This window comes from Sander vitreus, chromosome 23 (assembly GCF_031162955.1).
Source record: "Sander vitreus isolate 19-12246 chromosome 23, sanVit1, whole genome shotgun sequence".
Classification (NCBI taxonomy): Eukaryota; Metazoa; Chordata; class Actinopteri; order Perciformes; family Percidae; genus Sander; species Sander vitreus.
Genome location: NC_135877.1, coordinates 2,684,192 through 2,702,795, shown reverse-complemented (window position 1 = coordinate 2,702,795; position 18,604 = coordinate 2,684,192). Strand labels below are relative to the sequence as shown.

Below are 18,604 nucleotides of genomic sequence, written 5' to 3'. Positions count from 1 at the left end.
TTATGACAACATTGACCACCCTCTCACCTTCCAGCCAACATGACACCTGCCTCTTGAAGCTTCTGTTCTCGACATTCCAAACATTATTATAGCAGCAAACAACCATTTTCTATATGAAGTTATAGTAGAGTAATGGCGTCCTGAGCAGAGAATGAAGTCACACTCCCTCTGTGTGTTGTATTCTGCTTCTCGGTTCTTTGTTTCCGGCCGCATGTGCATGTTTTGATAGAGAGAGGGGGAGGGGGGTTATAATTTAAGGGATAAGTTTAATTTCAAGGCTCTAGCTGTTCGCACGACTATAAAAAGTCAATGCATTACAATCAGTGATGTGAAATTGTGGAATGGTCTGAGCACAGAACTAAAGCAATGTCCAAACACAATCCAGTTCAAAAAAATAGAAAAGATATAGGGAAGAAGGAGGGCTTTAACAATTGCAATGTGTGTTCATTGAGGTATGTGTATGTTTGTTTTATATATATATATATATATATATATAATAATATATGTGATGAATATAAATAAGATATAAATGTGGTAATAATTTACTTATAAGTTAGAGAAATGTGGTCAAATATATTAGGGTTATTATATTATACAGTATGTATGTGTGAGTGTATGTAAATATATTAGTGTGAAGTGTATGTATGTAAATGTGTATGTATGTACATGTGTGTGCATGCGCGTGTATGTATGAATGTTGATATATATCTGTATATGGATTGTACGTTCAAAACACCAAGTTGTATATCGTTAGATGGGAGCGTTCCACAGTACTAAGGGTCAAAAAGGGAAGTTATATTGAAAAAATAAAAACTAAATAAAACCAATAATAATTCATTACTGAGCTATGGAAAATGGGTAGGATTAAATAAGTGTATACTTCTTCCTACTGCTTTTCAGACATGTCTATATCGGTTAAGGTTTCTTATGGTTTATTGAACGTTTTGCTTGTTTGTTAACTTATTTGTACATTTCGTTGATGTTTTGTTTTGTTTATTTTTGATATGTCTGAAATAAATGTCTTCATTCATTCATGTGAGTGCACGTGAGTGCCTTGTGCGTCGGTATCAGACAACGAGGGTCGTGACATAACGTCTATTATTATCCTTAGAGATAGGGTAAGAAGCTCAGACATCCAGAAGAAGCTCAGGGTAGAACTGCTGCTCTTCATATCGCAAGGAGTCTGTTTAGGTGGCTGGGTATCTGATTGGGATGCCTCCCTGTGGATGCATTCCAGGCGAGTGCAACTGTAAGAAGAGACAACGGCGCAGACCCAAAGCATGCTAGAGGGATTGCATATACCATCTGGCCTGGGAAAAGGATGTGGGCTGAGGAGAAGGAATAGCTGGGCTACCTTACTTAGCCTGCTGCCACTGCTGACCTGGATGAATGCCAGAGAATTGATCGATGGGTAATCTAAAATTGCCCACAGTATCCTTCTTTGCTTACTCAATGCACTGGAGAGATGCAGCGTCAGAGGACACTGGTCTGTCAGCGTTCTGTTGGGCAACAGCTTGGTTGAGCTTCTGGCTCCGAGGACCGAGATCCCCTTCGTGATGAAACCCCAGCTTTTCCAGGAAGTCACAAACTGCCACACAGCCCCGGCGCTCTGGGTCATACCTGTCAAAATGAAGTAAAACAAACTGTGGCTGGCACAGACAAGAGCCCTGCCAACGTGACATCATGACTTCGCCACTTTCTAAATCCAAGTGGCGTGTTATCTGTACGCATTTTGACCCATCCACGTGTTATGTCTACCGTATACAGCACGTTGCCTTTTGACCTATCTCTACGCCGTATTGACAATGAGGACATACGTCATGGTAGCTTGCTGTCACGTGACGATTTGGGAGGTGGAGCAGGAAAGATGGCTCGAGGAATTAGCATCACGGCGAACGGGGTTGGGTTTAGGAAAAGAAGACGCGGGACACGATCCCCGGTCTCCTGGGTGAAAGTCCTGTGTTGTTTGACCCATCCTCCCCCCCGACCAACCTCCCTACGCGGAATTTTGGCCTTTCATACTACTCGCTACGGCGTAAATTGACACGCAATCGCAAGGTAATGTAAGTCAATGGAGGCCAAACGGCGTTGATTCACACGCTAAAAAGCGATTATGCGTCTTGATAACACGCCAAAATGGCATACGAATTGGCGTGTCATACATAAACCACTTCTTGAGATCAGTCTGGCCCTGCACTGTATGATGTAATGATTGTGATGCCTCAGCTGGGTATCTCTTACCTCGACCAGAGCTGGTCGAACTCTTCGGGACTCATGGGGAGGGCATAGGTGAAAAGGAGTCCCCTCAAGCTCTTTTTATGGATCCAACCCTGGCCGTCTGTGTCAAACTGGCACAGCACCTGACGGGAAAGAGAGGAACAGGTCCAGATCGTTGCATCGTGCAAATAATCAATTTATTTCTGTGTTTTACTGACCTTAGACATGTCTCCCCACTTGCAGCGAGCTTCACAGGCCAGGAGTTCATGGAGCTGCTCTTGTCTGTCAGGAGAGACAGAGAACAAACATTCATTCAACCTCGATTTATCCTCGAGAGATCATTGAGGGGCGGCCCTCATTTTCAATGTCATCGAGTCAGATTACAAAGACAAAAACAGAACAACAACACAGAAAGTACAATCTTAAGAAATATAGAGAGACAATAAAACCTCCGCCGTTGGAAAATGATGCGATACATACATTAGGATAATAGGGACGCAAAACACAATGCAATTATGTAAAGCAGTTACATGAAGTTTGCAGGTTTAAAACCAGATTTCTAAACTGTCCCAAGAGACACAATGGAGTTGATTTTAAGACAGTGCTGTAATTTGGTCCAGGAGTCGGGTGCACTGAAACTAAAAGCAGTTCTTCCAAGTTTTAGACCGAGCTCGGGGAACATGAAGTTAAAGCCAGTCAGCAGAGCGAGTCTGATAATGTCCCTCTGAGTAACAGAGAAGTTCTGGAAGGTAAGATGGCAGTTTTCCAATAAGAGCCTTATAGATAGAGATACCAGTGAGTATACTTTCATATAAAATATAATGATGTGTACCATAGACATGACGGGTTATGAATCTCAAGGCGGAGTGATAGACTCCAGAGACTAGAGAGTTGAAGATGATGCATGTCTATAAATCACATCGCCTTAGTCCAAGACAGACATAATAAACTGCCTCAACAACCCTTTTCCTACAAAACATGGGAAAGATGCTTTTGTTTCTGTAGAAATAGCCAATTTTTGCCTTAGTCTGTACACACGGAGAGCTTTTCGTCAATCCAGACGCCAAGGTATTTATATTCTGTGACTCTCTCAATCAGGGGTCTGTTCATAGTGGAAATATTAAGGTTAGAATATTCGCTCCATACAGTACAGTAGAAGCACACCAACTTTCCTCAAAATGTCCAAGCATCAGTAATAATAACCATATCAGACTCACACACGCGCCGTTTGTGTCCCTTGTTTGCGTTTGCCATTGTTTTCAACAACGTGGACAAATTCGGCGTAGTTGAGGTTGCCCCCGGGATGCAGGCCCATCAGATCAAGCATCCGCTGGTACTCTGCCTCCCTGCAGGAAAATCCCAAGCTGCTGTACAGCCCTTTGAAGTCACTGCAGTCGACCACGCCTTTACGTTTCCTGTCCATCAGTCGGAACGCTGTCAGGTTGTCCTGGTGGGAGGAGATTGGGTTTTCAGAACAGAGACATGCTTAAGAGTTTTCATTCCAAGAAAGTCAAGTCAAGTCAAGACGAGGCCGTCAAGTCAAGTGGGTTTTATTGTCATTTCGACCATTTACACTGTATATAGTGAGACGAAACAACGTTTCACCATGGATCAAGTGGTGTCACACATTTAAAACATATAAAAACGACATTTAGTGCACAAACATTATAGATTATACATTAAGTGCAATTGCTACTTAAAGTAGAGCATTTAAGACAGACAAGGGACAGGACAGACAACAGACAACAAAAGACAGGTCATAAGTAGACTAACAGAGCACGGATTGTTATAAGTTAGAGTCACCGTGAGGTGGAGGTAGAGTATATAGAATTTAGCAGCAGAATAAAAAAGTGCAGGAGTGCATTTCAGTTCAGTGTGAAAAATGTGCATCGTGTTTTGTTGTTCAACAGTCTGACTGAGGGAAGAAGCTCTTCCCCATTCTAGAGGAGAGGGCAGTTATACTGCGGTACCTTCTACCTGATGGCAGTAACCCTTAAATGTATAATATGTAACATTTCCTCATTAAAATGTCTAAAAACAATTATTTTGTTGAGTTGTGTACTTATATTATCCAAAATGTTTCCAACAAATGTTCAAACTCAGGGAAATCTGTCATTTTCTTAAAGCTAATGGCCCATATGCATATGGTTGCCTGTCAATAGCGTGAGATAACCTTCATCCACTGTAGTTGCTCTAATTTCTGGGAAAACACGGTCAAATCCAGATATGTCAGAGAGCAAATCATACAATGTCACAAAATATACTCAGTAACGGTAACACAGCATCATTTCGTTTTATAATTGCATGCTATTTTGCAACACAGTAATGCAGTAGAGACTTAATGTATTGCTATTTTTCAATTTCGATCCAGTTTACTACTACATGACAAGTGGCTCATGCTAGCCACCAAGCTAATGCTCATGGTGATGTTATAATTATTCCCTGGCTTTGTTGGTGTATTGCTGCATATCTCGGCATGTTACCACCACCTGTAGATCACTGGAATAGAGTGAAACCATTGGCAGGATTGTGTATCGCCTCACCCACCCGTACTTAACGGATAAAACAGCAAAAACAGGGACAAAAAGAACAGCTCCATAGCGCTGTTGGTGGTAGCCGAAACTGGACTTTTACCAGTAACAAGTTCCAGGGTGTCATTGGAGCAGCTCATGAATCTGATTACAGTGTGAAGTGCTCACCGTGATTTGTGCAAACCTGCACGCCATCCCCTCTGCTGCCTTGTGTGCTGTACATACCAGCGCTCTAATCTCTGCGGGAGTTGCCATTGCTCTCCGATACTGTAGTTGCTGCTGTGCGACACGTCTATAGCGAGAATGCAGGAAGGTCGCTCTCGAAAACGTCTCTTTGTTAAAACCTTCACAATGGCTTCATATAGACGTGTTCTTATTACTTTTGTTTAGCTTCTACCGGCTTCCTTATTCTCCTCCTTTCTAGTTGGCCGTATGTTTTCGAAGGATTCAGAAAAAAAGGAAGAGCTTGGCCCTGTTTCTCTATGAGTCCCAACTCATTTTTAGACCATTTATCATCTACTTTGAGACTTTGTTAAAATGTAAATATTCAAAACACTTTGTAAAAGAAGTTCCTGTTTGGAGACATTCCACACAGCATCTCTCGCTCCTTCAGTTCCCATTAACGTATCTTGTGGCATAAAATGCCCATAGATAGTGCCAAAATGGCTTTTGCTATAATTAAATCTTTTATTTCAAGGAAAAAGCAGCCATTCACATCAGTCTTTTTTTTATTAATTAAAATAGCAGCTGAATGCATTGCTAATTAGCAGCTGGTCTGAAAGACGTCCTGTGAACATCTTGCTCACCCCATGGATGATCTTGATGCTGGTCTTCATGACAGCCAGGCACTGCTCAGCTGAAGTAAGCAAGGGGGCGACCTCATCTTCATCACCATGACCCCCAGAGCGCTGCTGCCCGTCGCTGCCTGTGGCCCCTACAGAAACCACGGGGAAAAACAGATATTAAATCACAGATGTTTTGATATTTGGCCTTTTAATCGATGGGGGATTTAGTTATTGTTCTCAGGGGCGGGGCAAGAAACGGGGGCATGGGGTGGCACCACCCCCCCCCTCCCCCCCCCCTGAAATGTGATTTGTGCCCTTCCCCATCCTTTGGGCTAGAGTGCTGTCAATCTGACAACTGGGATTTCCATTGGATCAGAGTACTGTCACTTGGCTGCCTGTTCTGCCAATCTTCCCAGCACTTGTCACATGACCAAATAATGTTTCCATGGTAATTTTTCAAACTTCTGATACCATGGAACCACTGGAATTTTTTTCTTTTTTTTTTTTTAAAGTGGCAGACTCAGCTTATAGATAATGTGTATTGTATTCGGATATACATTTTTTTTAAATGAAAACAAGTGAAATAATGACTGGGATGTTTTATTTCCTATACTTGTAAGCAGATTTTCTATGCTGTTATGCTGTATTCCGATAAAATGTTGCCCCATAATTAACTGGCTCTTAAATTCCTAGTCTTTGTGAGGGTATTATACCCAACAAATTGGAATTTTTGTTCCATTTTGGGAATCACTAGTGTTTTTCCACACTCCACAGAACGCCCTTCATGTCTTAAAGCGCACTGGGCATTTAACTGCCTGACCTAATTCATATTTAATTAGACGCACACTTGTATTCTAAATTCAGGAAACTTGATATGTATGCCTTGCAAACATGACTAACTTTAGGTCCTGGCTTTGTTTGATGATTCTATTTTTTCTTCTATTTGTTATTCTTTCTAGTGTGTTTCTTTTTCTTTTTTTTAAGAGGATACAAATTAGAGCGATGCCCCGCTGCTCTGTTTTCTGCTTCCAAAGCATATAATTAGCCCAAACAAGCAAAAATGAGTGTGATTCTGAATCTGTGCTTCCCCGCTCTGCTACTTGAGAGACGGAGAGGTTTCTCTATACTCTATTTATAATCCAGGATGATTTCTCCAATGGCTCATGTGCTAAGAAAGACATCATTTTACAGGAAGCAGGGGGGCTTATGTTTGATCACGGTGGGTGGGTAGGAGTTGGGATGCAAGGCGAGATGGAGTGGAGGGGGACAGGAGCGTGGTGGGGAGTAGGAAGGGATTTTAAAAATCTCTATTTAAGCAATGAAAACCCTGCCATGCAGAACTGATAGGATTGCTGACGCCGCTGGTCAAGATGTTTTGGCTGCCGTCCTTCTGTCTCACCCTCGTACTTCACCAGGAACAACGAGCGCTCGATCCGTCCATCCCTGAAGCCCAGCTGTTGAGTCAACTTGTGGAAATTCTTATCGTCCAAGATGACCCAGCTGTCCTCTAGTATCTAGGGGTAAAAGAAGAGAAAGCAGGACAAGTTGACTGTCTGCTGCACTGCACTGTGCTTCAGGCTAAAAGAGAAAAATATACAAATACAAGAATAGAAGTTACAGTGAGTAAGGAATGAATAACTATTCAATTGAACAGGTTGTAGGGACGGGAGGGGGAGGTGAGTTTTTGTTTTGTTTTGAGTGTAAAATGTTCTAAATAAGTAAATAGGATAAATAGGTTTGGAATGATTGTTACAACTGAAATGCATACCACAAGCATGGCTTGCCGATCAGCAGGTGCATAACGCACGGCCGCTCAGTGCTACAATATAACAACACAGACCTCTACACACATCACACTGCTCGGTTATAACTCTGTTATTCTACAGAATAAAAAAAGAAAATTGCACCTATATGACTATTCAAAGGTACTCAGAAGGCTGCTTTCTTAGACAGATAACTTTATTAAAGAATATTTAACATTATTATACATACAATGTATTACATTCAACCAATTCTAGAAATGAACACTGAAAAAAAATAAAGAATAAATACAAATAAAACTAGAAGGGCAGACGTTCACCGAGGCATGCTCTATCTCACAATGTTCACGCAGTGTGAATCTTCCCAGTCGGGAACACATTTCTGTAATTATTCCAACACCACATGAATGCAGCACAAACACCCTATCTCGCAATGTTAAAGAAAGTGAAAATGATTTGTGTATCTGCCCTGTGATTCAGATCCGCTCCTTGAATGGGTTCGTCCTTGGCCCATGATACGCCCTTCCAACAGGTTTCATGAAAATCAGGCAAGTACTTTCCGTCACAACAAACAAACCGACAAACTGAACCAAAAACATACCCTACTTGGCGGAGGTAATAAATGGCTAAATAAACATCACTACTGTATGTTCAGTATCAGTCAATTGCCGACCATTTAAATAAAGACTACTACGTAATGACACAATTTCCAAATCACCCCAAGTGCTGTTTTCTGCATTATATGGATAGGTTGTCATATGGGCACATATCGGACAAAATAGATGCCGATACGGATACATACCGATATGTCTGTAATAGGCCAACATTGATGAATCGATCAGACTCTGCAAATATATCTACAATATCTACAATGTACACATCCATGTGGAGATTGGCAGGGTTTAGTATGTCTGCTTTTAAGATAGTCATGTAGCTTGTATTTGTTCCCCACTCACCTTCCGTACATCTGTCTCTGACAGCGTCCCATCAGAGCTGTGGGTGATGGCCTGGATGCGGTCGGTCAGGCTGCTTTGGCGTTGCTCTAACCTTACTCTCATCCTCTGGAAAACAATGTCCAGGATGTTGCAGGTGTCCGAACTGACTTCAGGGCTGGAGGGAGGCCGCTGTCCGCTGACTGACTGCAGGGGCGACTGAGGCGATGTGCATAGCCTGTAGGGCAAATTGGTTAGAGCTCAGTAAAGAATGGGACTATAATAAAAGATGGCGTAGCCAGGGGTGCAGTCAGGAGTCTGTTTGCACAACTCCAAGTCACCAATAAAGTTGGAGTTAAACCCAGTTCCAAGTAAAAAGTGAAACCAGAGCAATTCATGCTGTATTCCAATCTAAAATAAATGCAACAATGCATCTTCAAATGTGAAAAGTAATTCTTACAATAAATAAGACAATTGAAGAACTATGTATTGACCAATTGGCATGACGTCTGTACTTCAACCCTTCAAGAACCAAAAATGAATTCATATGTAGGGACCAATCAAAGGTTTGATGGATTAGGGGGTCAGATTAACCCTATCAGGTTAAGGGGTTCAGGTTAGAGGAAGGCAACTGACATTTTCTCTGCAGGAAAGTCTGTCTAGTCTGAGTGTGTCGTGCAACATGCACGACACACCACAGTTTGTCTGAAAGTCTGAGTGTAATCTTACACTGAGATTACACTCAAAAATCTTAAAACGTGGAAATAATGTGTCTAGATGCCAAACTAATCCTGCTTATTTTCAGGTGGAAACACACTCAATACCTAATGGCAGATATATGTCTCAAAGAACTTCTGGAGGTGGGGTGACACACTGTATCAGACCTTTGTAAATGACCAAGAATGTCAAGCTACGTATGTCAAACGGGAGTAATTAAACATAATCCTAGGCACTAAAGATAACCAGTGAATATAACGTGAACTCCACAGAGTCACCAATGGTTGACGGGTGGTTTTCAATTTGGGAGTTGAGGGGCAATCGGATGTGTGTCTGACTACTTAAGACACAAGAGTTAATGCAATGTTGCTGTATTTGATACAGTAGGACAACAGCCATTACAGCACAGGTCCGAGCCACGTACTCTGTATGTCTCTCCCCATGCTCACCTCTCATGGTAACTCTTCCCGTGGGATGAGGATGTGTGTGTTTCATCCGTTAGTGGTACTCCCAGGTTTCGGAGAAAGCCAGGGTAATAAACCAACTTGGATGAACTGCCAGGTCTAGAGCTGGAGGTCTCACAGAGCCTGGAAACACAAAGAGAATGTTTGAGAGTGAGCTGAGAAAACCCCAAACTCAACACCAAACTGAGCAGGTCTTAGATGTATCACATAGCAGTCAAACATCCCATGCATGCTTCTGTCGCCCCCATGAGGAATTCTAAGTAATGAGAACAAAACTGTCAGCGCGTCCACCTGATACAAGCCTTCCCCCACCCCTCCTCCACGCAGTTGCCAGTAGCCAAGGAGGACACGGAGGATTAAAAAAATATTTATGAGTCAAAGTAAATGGCCATATGCTTATCTTCCCACAACAATTCCAAGACATCGCTGTAAACCAAGTGTGTTACTGTGTGTGGCGGCCTCTGCGCTACGGGGTATACGTTACAGCCCGATTTAGCAGGAGATCTTGATCCTTTAGAGCAAACACAGCCTGGTCAGAGATTCTGGAACTGAAAGTCAAAGTGAGACACATCCTGTAGTCATTCAAACTACTTAATGAAAACACTAACAGGCCAGCAGGGACTCATTAATCAGTTCAACGAGGCAGGTGCATGTAATTAATGTCCCGGACTTAAAGGACATGTCATGAATGTGATGTTCTGTTTCCTGTTTTATTTTGAAGTCTGTCTTGTCTCCCTTGTCCTATCTAGTTTACTTCCTGTCTTTTGTTTTCCCGCCTGTTTTATTGTTCTGCCCTGATTTGTTTCACCTGTTGTGTCACCTGTTTCTTGTTAGTCCTTGTTTACTTGTGTATTTAGTATCTGTGTTGTCTTTGTCTGGTGTGGGAGTATTATGTTTCTGTTGCTGTTCATTCTGTTTGCCGTGTAGTCTGCTACTGTGAGTGTGTTCGTGTCTGGAGTCTACCTTTCGTCTCTGAGTTCCGGTTTTTTGAGATCCTGTTCTGTTTGTTCTGGAATTAGTCTTTGCCTGTTGCTTTCTGGACACTTTTGGTATGTACTTCATTTTTGTTTAATAAATCATCTAAACTGCATTTGGGTCCAAGCCATTCCTGACAGACCGTGACAGGACACCGATTCCCGTTGGTTCTTGCCTGACCTAGGTGCAGCTGTTTGCAGCTAAAGAATCAGAATCATATTCCGTTGCAACTTGAATTTCAAATATAATATGGCATTTTGTTCCAGGTTGCACTGTGATTGGCTACAAAAACAGAAGTCTCGACGGCCCCTCTTGGGCTGGATCTCACTGTCCTCATTTGATGAGTCCTCGGTCCTCGGCTGAACTGGAAGTTGTACTATTCCCCTTCGTGAAGGCCGTCTCAAAGCTCTTATTTCTGCCCCGAGGAGCGAGCATGGAGGAGGGATCACCGATGTGCTATGAGCGAGGAAACTGAGAGCAGCCTTCCTGGAAGCCGTGCAGCTGAAAGCTGTTGCTCGCTTCGCCCATACGGCCGACGAATTCACGTGACGCTTCAGAGGAAAGGACGTCTCGTCCCACAAAAAACACAATAGGCTCGTTCGAGATGAACTGCGCCTCGTCTGTATAGTGTACGAGAGCAGGCGGCGGCAGCAGCAGTGGGCGGTGACAAAAAGCTGCGGTCAAGTCGGAAAGTTCAGAGCCGTTTCCAGCAGCCTTCAGTCTGAACAGGAGGTCACAGAAACACTCACATTCTGTTAGGTCCGATTCCGATTTAATAAAATATTATCAGATCCATATATCGGCTTGTACATAGTCTCCAGTTGTTTCTATTAATACGAACTGTTGCAGATGTCAATAAACAACAGACTGTAGATGATCATTAATCTGAACAGATGTAGTCTCTCTGACTTCTAAACGTCACCATCACCCACACAACATGTGTTCTGTACAGAATAAACCTTAAATCAGACACGCAGCAATTAAAATCCCTCCAAATCAAAATCAATAAAAAGTTTATGTGAAACATCATCATGTTGAGTCGATTCTGAACCAATCGAGGTGTTAGATCAGCTGAGAGCCAGGCGTTTCCCAGCATGCCCTGGATCCGCCTGGGTCTTGCAGTCGGTGGAGAGCAACTGCGGCGCCTGCGTCTCAAACCTGCGGCCCCCTCGATCTCGTGAGGTTATCGTTGCCCACGTGTGCATGACGTCAGAGCAAGTGGGGATCAAGTCGGACACCAATCTAACCGGCATGCGTTGGGCGGCGATCGCCGGTGAGCGATTCTGCGCAGGCCTGGCTCACCTCGAACGAGCCTACTTCCTCGTTTCCCTCTCCTCCCATGATTTCCCTCGTGTCTCTCCTGTGCTTCCTCGGTGGGAGAGACTAAGACACGAGGAACAGAGGCAAGTGGAAAATCCAGGGATGCAATTTAAGAACCTGGGAAGCACCCTTGTTTTCTCCTTCCTCTGCAGGAAGTGGGCTGGCAGAGTGCAGGTCATTAGTGGCAAGACTATAAAGCTGGCCAGTTCAGTCTCACTCTCTCTCTCTCAGCTCCCCCCATGGTCTTCTGGGTGGTTTGTTTGCCTGGTTTTGTATTTTCTTTTAGCATGCAACATCTCCATACACTATTTTCCACTCCCTGCAGCACTCACCTGCACTACTGATGTTACCGATTGTTCACATCTCCTTTTTGTGTGCTCTCCCTCCTTCTTTGTCTGAACTGCGGGCCAGTTCATGATGACAAGTAGCAGAGCAACCTGAAGCCGCTGAGCTGAGCTTAGCGATGCAGAGTGATTGCAAAGCTCCGCGTTATTGTGTTGTCTTCGGGTCAAATTAGACCCGTTTTTTAAAATGTCAAAAAAACAGACATTGACATTTCTCCTTCTGTAATTATCCTTCCTTTAACAGGAGTTTCTACATTTTCAACTACAGAATTAGGTATAATTTCCTATCAATGAGGTGTACTGACCATGACTTCCAACAATTAGTGTAAAACTGATAAGTTGGTGTTAGTGGTGTTTAGACATGGTATTGAAAAGAAGCGTTAAACGTCAAAAAAAGAGCCAACAACATTGAAAAAAGAGACAAAAGTGTCGATAAAAGAGACGAAAACGTGAGAAAAAGTGTTGACTTTCAGGACGACAAGTACACGGTGGAATGGAAGACAACACGAGGGTCACAATGACGGCAGTGACGGTCCCCGAGCTGCTGTAAATCTCCAGTATCTTGGAAAATATTTTGACATTTTGGGATTTTTTTTTTGGGGTTTTGCTGTTAAACATCTCTGAAGTTTATTAATTAAAACCTGGTATCTTGGTTGTTAAGCCTGGACATGAACCGAGATATTCTGATTTGATGTACTAACCATTTCTAGGCGAAGAATAGCTTTTTGCAGTAACTTATGTTCTGTTTAATCAAATCAAAAACAGCACGCTAATTAGTGAGCTTTACAGACATGCATACATGCTGGAAAGTTGCTGGAAATGTGTCATGTTTACATGTCAGCCCTCTTTCTTCTTCTCGAGGTCACAACGTTGCTTTTGATGTATTTCTGAATACTTTTTTTTGATTACTGCATTGTGTGTGTGTGTGTGTGTGTGTGTGTGTGTCTCTTACTTGTTGAAGTGTGTGTCTGAGATGGGCATGCTATAGCAGCTTAAGACCTTCTTCAGTTCTTCCTGGGTGACGTATCCAGTGTGCTGAGGGTCACACAGCTTCAGAGCTGCCAGCATGGAACTGAGCTGCTCACACAGCTTGTCCAGCAGTGAACTCTCCACCTTAATATAGATATTGCGATGTTGATTAAAAAAAAAAAACATATATATATATATATTGTGCAGCCCTAACACACACACACACACGCACTAGCAAAAGGTTAAATAAGCATACAGCAGTGTCTTCAGTTTCCTCAGGGACACCCAGGGTCTCAGCAGTGTTTGCAGGGGAGGGTGGTGGTGGTGGAGCAGAGGTGATGCTGGGGTTGAGCCTCTCCTGGCCGGCCGGCTGGATGACCCCGGTGTGTTCTGGGTCCAGTGCATTGGGCAGCTCTGTGACCTGTGAGCGGGTCTGGGGCTGGGTCCCACCTGGTCTCTCCAGCAAATGTCGCAGGTCTGCCCTGTTGATCCAACCTGCCTCCTTCTGGAAAGAAAAAAGCTATGGGAGCATTCTTTTTCAAATTGTATAGTTTCACAGGGACATAACAGGGGCAGATATCATAGCAGGGAGAGGTATCATCATGGGCAGCGTAGTTAGGACAAATGTAGGACCCAAGTAAAAAACTGATCCCCCATGTCATAGAGTAGAGGACACAGAGGGAAAAGTTAATCTGGGCAGTCCTGTTAATTTATTCCAAATATGACTGACTGTTTAAGTATTTCCAACACTTGGAAGGGTATTAAAGCCATCATTATCAAACAATTAGTATAACTGTGTTGTTTTCAAAAATCTGTTGCATTAAAAAAAAAAAAAAAAATCATCAGTAGAGAAGTCCAATCAAGGGATCGCATGAATTACTCGAGGGGGAATCGATTCCTTGCAAGGGGAAGTCTACTTTTTAGAATGAGAAAGAATCTTTAAAGGTCCAGTGTGTGGGAATTCCTCCCATCTAGCGTTGAGATCATATATCGCAATCAACTCTCTCACCACGCAGTTCAAAGTACGTATTACAGCTACGGTAGCCGTTCGGCGTCTCTTCATCAGGTCTTTCCATCTTTGGAAGGCAGCTCCAACGTTCACTCTTTTTTTCTGATGACGCCGGTCTCTTGCTTTTTTCAATCTCCTTTTTCTTTTTCTGGGTGAAGAAGAAGAAGACTCCTGTTCCTGAAATATGGATTTTGAATACGTGTGGTCCTCCATGTTTCCTTCTTCAAACCTGCCGGGGCCGGGAAGCTACGATACCCATTAGCAGCATTAGCAGCACCTGTGAGTTTATCATGTGACAGCGAAAACGCAAAAGGAGGAGCAGTATGTCCTGTATGTCCCTTACCGGCTAACGTATTTCAAGATGGAGCATGAATATGGAGCGTCTACCCCAGTTCATGTGAACGCAAATGTACAATGTCAAGCCAAAAGGAATACTTGGAAATGATGGTGGTGGTTAATAGTCATGAAAAAGGACAAGTCTGGGAACAGGCAACACAGATTTTGATAATGAACAACTAAACACGCTACACACTGGACCTTTAAGCGCATGGCAGCAAGCAATAACAATGCACAGCAATATATCTGATGCATGATTCTTGTTTTCAGTCAAAACAGTCAACGTTACCATTAGAGCTGTGCCGAACAGTGTGAAGCTTCTAAGCGCCATTCATAACGTTGACCCTCGAATTCTGAAATCAACATTGAAATGCTGATTTAAGGGTGTACTTCTACTTCTTGTTTTGACATTTGTCTACATGTCACTGCTAGTAGCTACTTGCTAGTTAGCTCCATTGCCTGTTCGCTTTCTTTTCTTTGATGGAACTCTGAAATAACTTTATCCTGAGGTTCCACCTTAAACTGTGTACTCAAGGGGTTACGCGGCTAATTATTTTTGACAATGGCACCAAAACAGTTTTGCAATTTGTATGCGGCACAAAAGAGCATTAACAAAACACATTTAAAATGTATCAGATTTTTTTTTTTAAATTATGTAAAGATTGTACAATTTAGATAAGATAGATTAGTTATTAAAAAGAAAAAGATCTACAAGTAATACTCTCCAGAGGAATGAGATAACATCCAATCCAAACACTTATATTAAAGGGCTATTATATTGGATTACATTAACAGTATACATATATATATATTTTAATGGTGTTGTGTTCACTCCTTCTTATGGTTATGATACACAATACCTTATAAGCACTGTAATATTATGATAGTACTACTACTAAATGGCACAATAGCGCGTCCATCTGACGTCTATGTTACACGGTGAATCATAGCGAGTTTTCCGAGCTCTTGAATGCTTCCCCAGAGAGAGTCTAAAAACCATAGTTGGCTTACAACCTGCCTGAGTGAAAAACCTCATTATTGGCTGGCGGTGTGAGGACACTTTTGTTTGATCTCCCCACCCGTTGAATAGATTATTAAAACAGTTGATGGATGGATTTTTTTTTTTTTTTTTTTTAAAGGAGGAGATTTTGGCAGATAGATGTGTGATTCATATCTGGGAGAGGCTTCACGCACACACACACACACACACACACACACACACACACACACACACACACACACACACACCTCAAACTTGGAAGCCAACCGTTGTTTTGTGAGTGGCGGCAGCAACATCAAACATAACTGTGAATTAATGGAAAATTCAACCCCCCTTCCCCTAAAGTTTAGTCAAACTCCAAAGTTTCATCCAGCTGAAGTAGACTGATTTGAAATTAAAGAGGCAGAACCGGATGCGGAGGCGTGTTGAAGGGGACGGCTGTCAGACGAACATATGGCTAGTGACAGAGTGGCTAACCAGTGGCCATATGCAATCATCTAATCATGTTTATGGCCATCAAAAAAAGCTGTGGATGATGATTGGCTCCTCTGTAAAGCTGTCCGTCATTTATATTTAAAGCATACACCTGAGCGTGTGCCTTTGTCTCTTAGCAATCTGCTGCGATTACTCCCTTGTGTCTCGTCACATTCACAACCACTTCCCTCTCGTCTGTTACAACCGAAGGGCTGTGCAAACAAGGGAGAGGTTTGACAGCGTTTTAGTGCGTCTTTTGTACAAGTAGGAGATTCATCACTTCATTAAAGTCTATGATGTGCTTCCCCCGTACTGACTCCTACCGTGTCCAGCAGGTGGGGAATCTCTTTCAGTAGAGGGTGAATGTCCTGGACATCCAAGGTGTCTTCTTCTAGGACAGGCTGCTCCAAAGCCCTGGGAGAGGAGATAGATGTTCAAATCAGAAGCATGGCATATGTGGACGTCGATTCCAAAGACCTTGGTCTCGTCTCGGTCTCAACCCCTCAAAGTCTCGGTCTCGTCTCGGTCTCAACCCCTCAAAGTCTCGGTCTCTTCTCGGTCTCAACCCCTCAAAGTCTCGGTCTCGTCTCGGTCTTGGTAATAACTTGGTCTCGGTTTAGGTGGTCTTGAACACTGCCACCCATACACGATCACCAACTTGAAATGTAAATCTGCCAGCACCAGGACCTTAAGAGATCTCTATGTTCTCGAAGGGGGTCTCGCCCTGGGTGTAATTCAATGTAGAACCGCCCCTGTGCCCGATATCCCTCAGATTTACATTCATGTACTGTAGAATTCTGCATTGTTAGGGTTAGGGTCAATATTAAGTGCTAATGCAGGGTTGGGGTGGTAGGTGGGTGTAAAATCCATCTGATAGCATCTCAGTGAGAATTTAATTTCAAATGTCAGCTAACAATGAGGAGGCGGAAACAGAGGACTTTTGAGATGGGGGGGGGGAGAGCTTCAGGGAAATGGAAGGAGGACTGAAGAAGAAATTGCAACCAAACTCACGCAGAAAATAAATAGATGTGGAGAAGTCACAGGTAAGAAAGTGTGAGGGAGATCGACAGCGAGGGCGCAATGTCTGTGTCTCTGACACAGACACTGTAATGTTATCTCCACTGGAAAGTTTTAATAATGTTGTCTAGCAAACAATTCTTCATTTATATACCTCTCTTTCTCTCTCAGTTTTAAAACATTGGATTTTAAAACCCTGAGGCCACCCTTGTGAACCCCTTTCTGTTTAGTTAGATGTTGCTTAGCCAAGCAAACGACGGAAATTCTGGGACGCCATGGCCATGGTATAAGCAGAAATAATAGCCGCCATATTTGTACCAGGCGCGAGGCCCCCAGAGGTGGTCGCACAGCTGGCCCAAACTTATGCGACAGTTCTGCTTTGACCTCACCACATGTGTAGGTTCCGTCGTTTTTTTACAAAGGGCTCAAGCTGTCATTGTAAAACTGACCTGTCGGTGTGAAGATCTGGGTCGCCCTCGTCTCTGACCGGGCTCATGAAGTGGCCCAAGAAGTGTTTCCACCGCACTGGCCCTGTTGCTCTCACACCATAACTGCAAATACACACAAATTTCCAAACTCCATGAAAAATATATTACACAGAATAGATGATAGCGGGATTTTAAGATTTAAAGAGTAAAGGGCAGGGAGGTTGTTGAGGCAGAGTAGGTTAGTAAAAAGTTAAATAAATTAATAAAATATAGCTGTCCCTACTGGTTGGTCAGCTTCTGGAAGGAGTGAGGGCTCATGGGAAATATAAAGCTGCTGAGAATGGCCCTGAGGACATCCTGTTTTACCAGACCAGAGTTGGTGGTGTCAAAGGCCTGCAGCGCTTGCCACACGGGGGTAGAGTTCATGCACATCTGATAGGCAGAAGAACACACAAATATGTACAAACATTCATATTTTAGAGACAGACCTCTCTCTTGCTTTGTTTTTTTTTCTTTCTCTCTCCTTAATAAAGACAGGAAATGAGTCATATCTGGTTTTGGTTGCCATGGAGAGCATCCCAGTGCGGCTCTAGGATGAGACAGAAAAGCCATCCGCGACTCTGCCGCCTTTCCCGCAAATTAGCCGTGATTAACACACTAACTCAGGAACTGATTTTTCTGGGCAAACATTTTAATTAGAAGTGTTCCCTCTGCCGTTTGAATCCTGACATGCCACTTAGAGCCAATTTAGCCCTGCGTCTTTAAGCAATAATGCAGGGGAGAAGGCCAGATGGTGACACGCAAACAAACAAAGTCATTCAGACAAGTCTGTGCAGTACCTTGTCGTAGAAGAGAATCTGCAGCTTCCTGAGACGCAGGGCTGATGGAGCATCGTGTAGACTGGAAAGAGATTCCGCCCTCTGCTTCCTCTGTTTAACTTTCTCAGGTGGCGTTGTGCCTCGGCTGCACATTTCTATAAAACAGAATCTTTACATTGACTCGGGATTCCAGTGTTTACTTCACAAACGTGTTCAAGATGGTTTCATTTTAATCATGTGTAGGTTGTTGGCCATGCCAGTGGCTCCGTAGAGCATAATGGCAGTGTCACCACTTTGGGCCACACTAAACTTTCTCAAAAACTATTGAAATTTGGTACAGATACCCATGGTGAGAAGAGAATGAATTCTAATGACTTGGTTGATCCACTAACTTTTTCTCTCGCACCAACCTGAGGTTGACATTTGTGATTTTGCGTAAAATGTCGGATACATTTCTATTTTCAGGCTCTATGTTTCCCCTTAAGCTGCCTACACATGATCCGCGGTT

General features: G+C 43.1%; 1 protein-coding gene across 1 annotated transcript in view; it reads right to left on the bottom strand.

Annotated features, from left to right (window-relative positions):
* Positions 1 to 18,604, bottom strand: part of efcab6 (EF-hand calcium binding domain 6) — a 67,727-nt gene that overhangs the window by 17,845 nt on the left and 31,278 nt on the right. Inside the window, exons 7-20 of the mRNA XM_078242830.1 lie at positions 18,118 to 18,251; positions 17,562 to 17,710; positions 17,300 to 17,401; positions 16,157 to 16,247; positions 13,271 to 13,519; positions 12,998 to 13,122; positions 9,392 to 9,529; positions 8,250 to 8,463; positions 6,933 to 7,047; positions 5,555 to 5,682; positions 3,435 to 3,664; positions 2,436 to 2,499; positions 2,242 to 2,360; positions 1,450 to 1,620 (exon numbers count right to left, since the gene is read on the bottom strand). Of these exons, the coding sequence (XP_078098956.1) occupies positions 1,450 to 1,620; positions 2,242 to 2,360; positions 2,436 to 2,499; positions 3,435 to 3,664; positions 5,555 to 5,682; positions 6,933 to 7,047; positions 8,250 to 8,463; positions 9,392 to 9,529; positions 12,998 to 13,122; positions 13,271 to 13,519; positions 16,157 to 16,247; positions 17,300 to 17,401; positions 17,562 to 17,710; positions 18,118 to 18,251 (2,029 nt within the window). The remainder of the gene's footprint in view (positions 1 to 1,449; positions 1,621 to 2,241; positions 2,361 to 2,435; positions 2,500 to 3,434; positions 3,665 to 5,554; positions 5,683 to 6,932; positions 7,048 to 8,249; positions 8,464 to 9,391; positions 9,530 to 12,997; positions 13,123 to 13,270; positions 13,520 to 16,156; positions 16,248 to 17,299; positions 17,402 to 17,561; positions 17,711 to 18,117; positions 18,252 to 18,604) is intronic.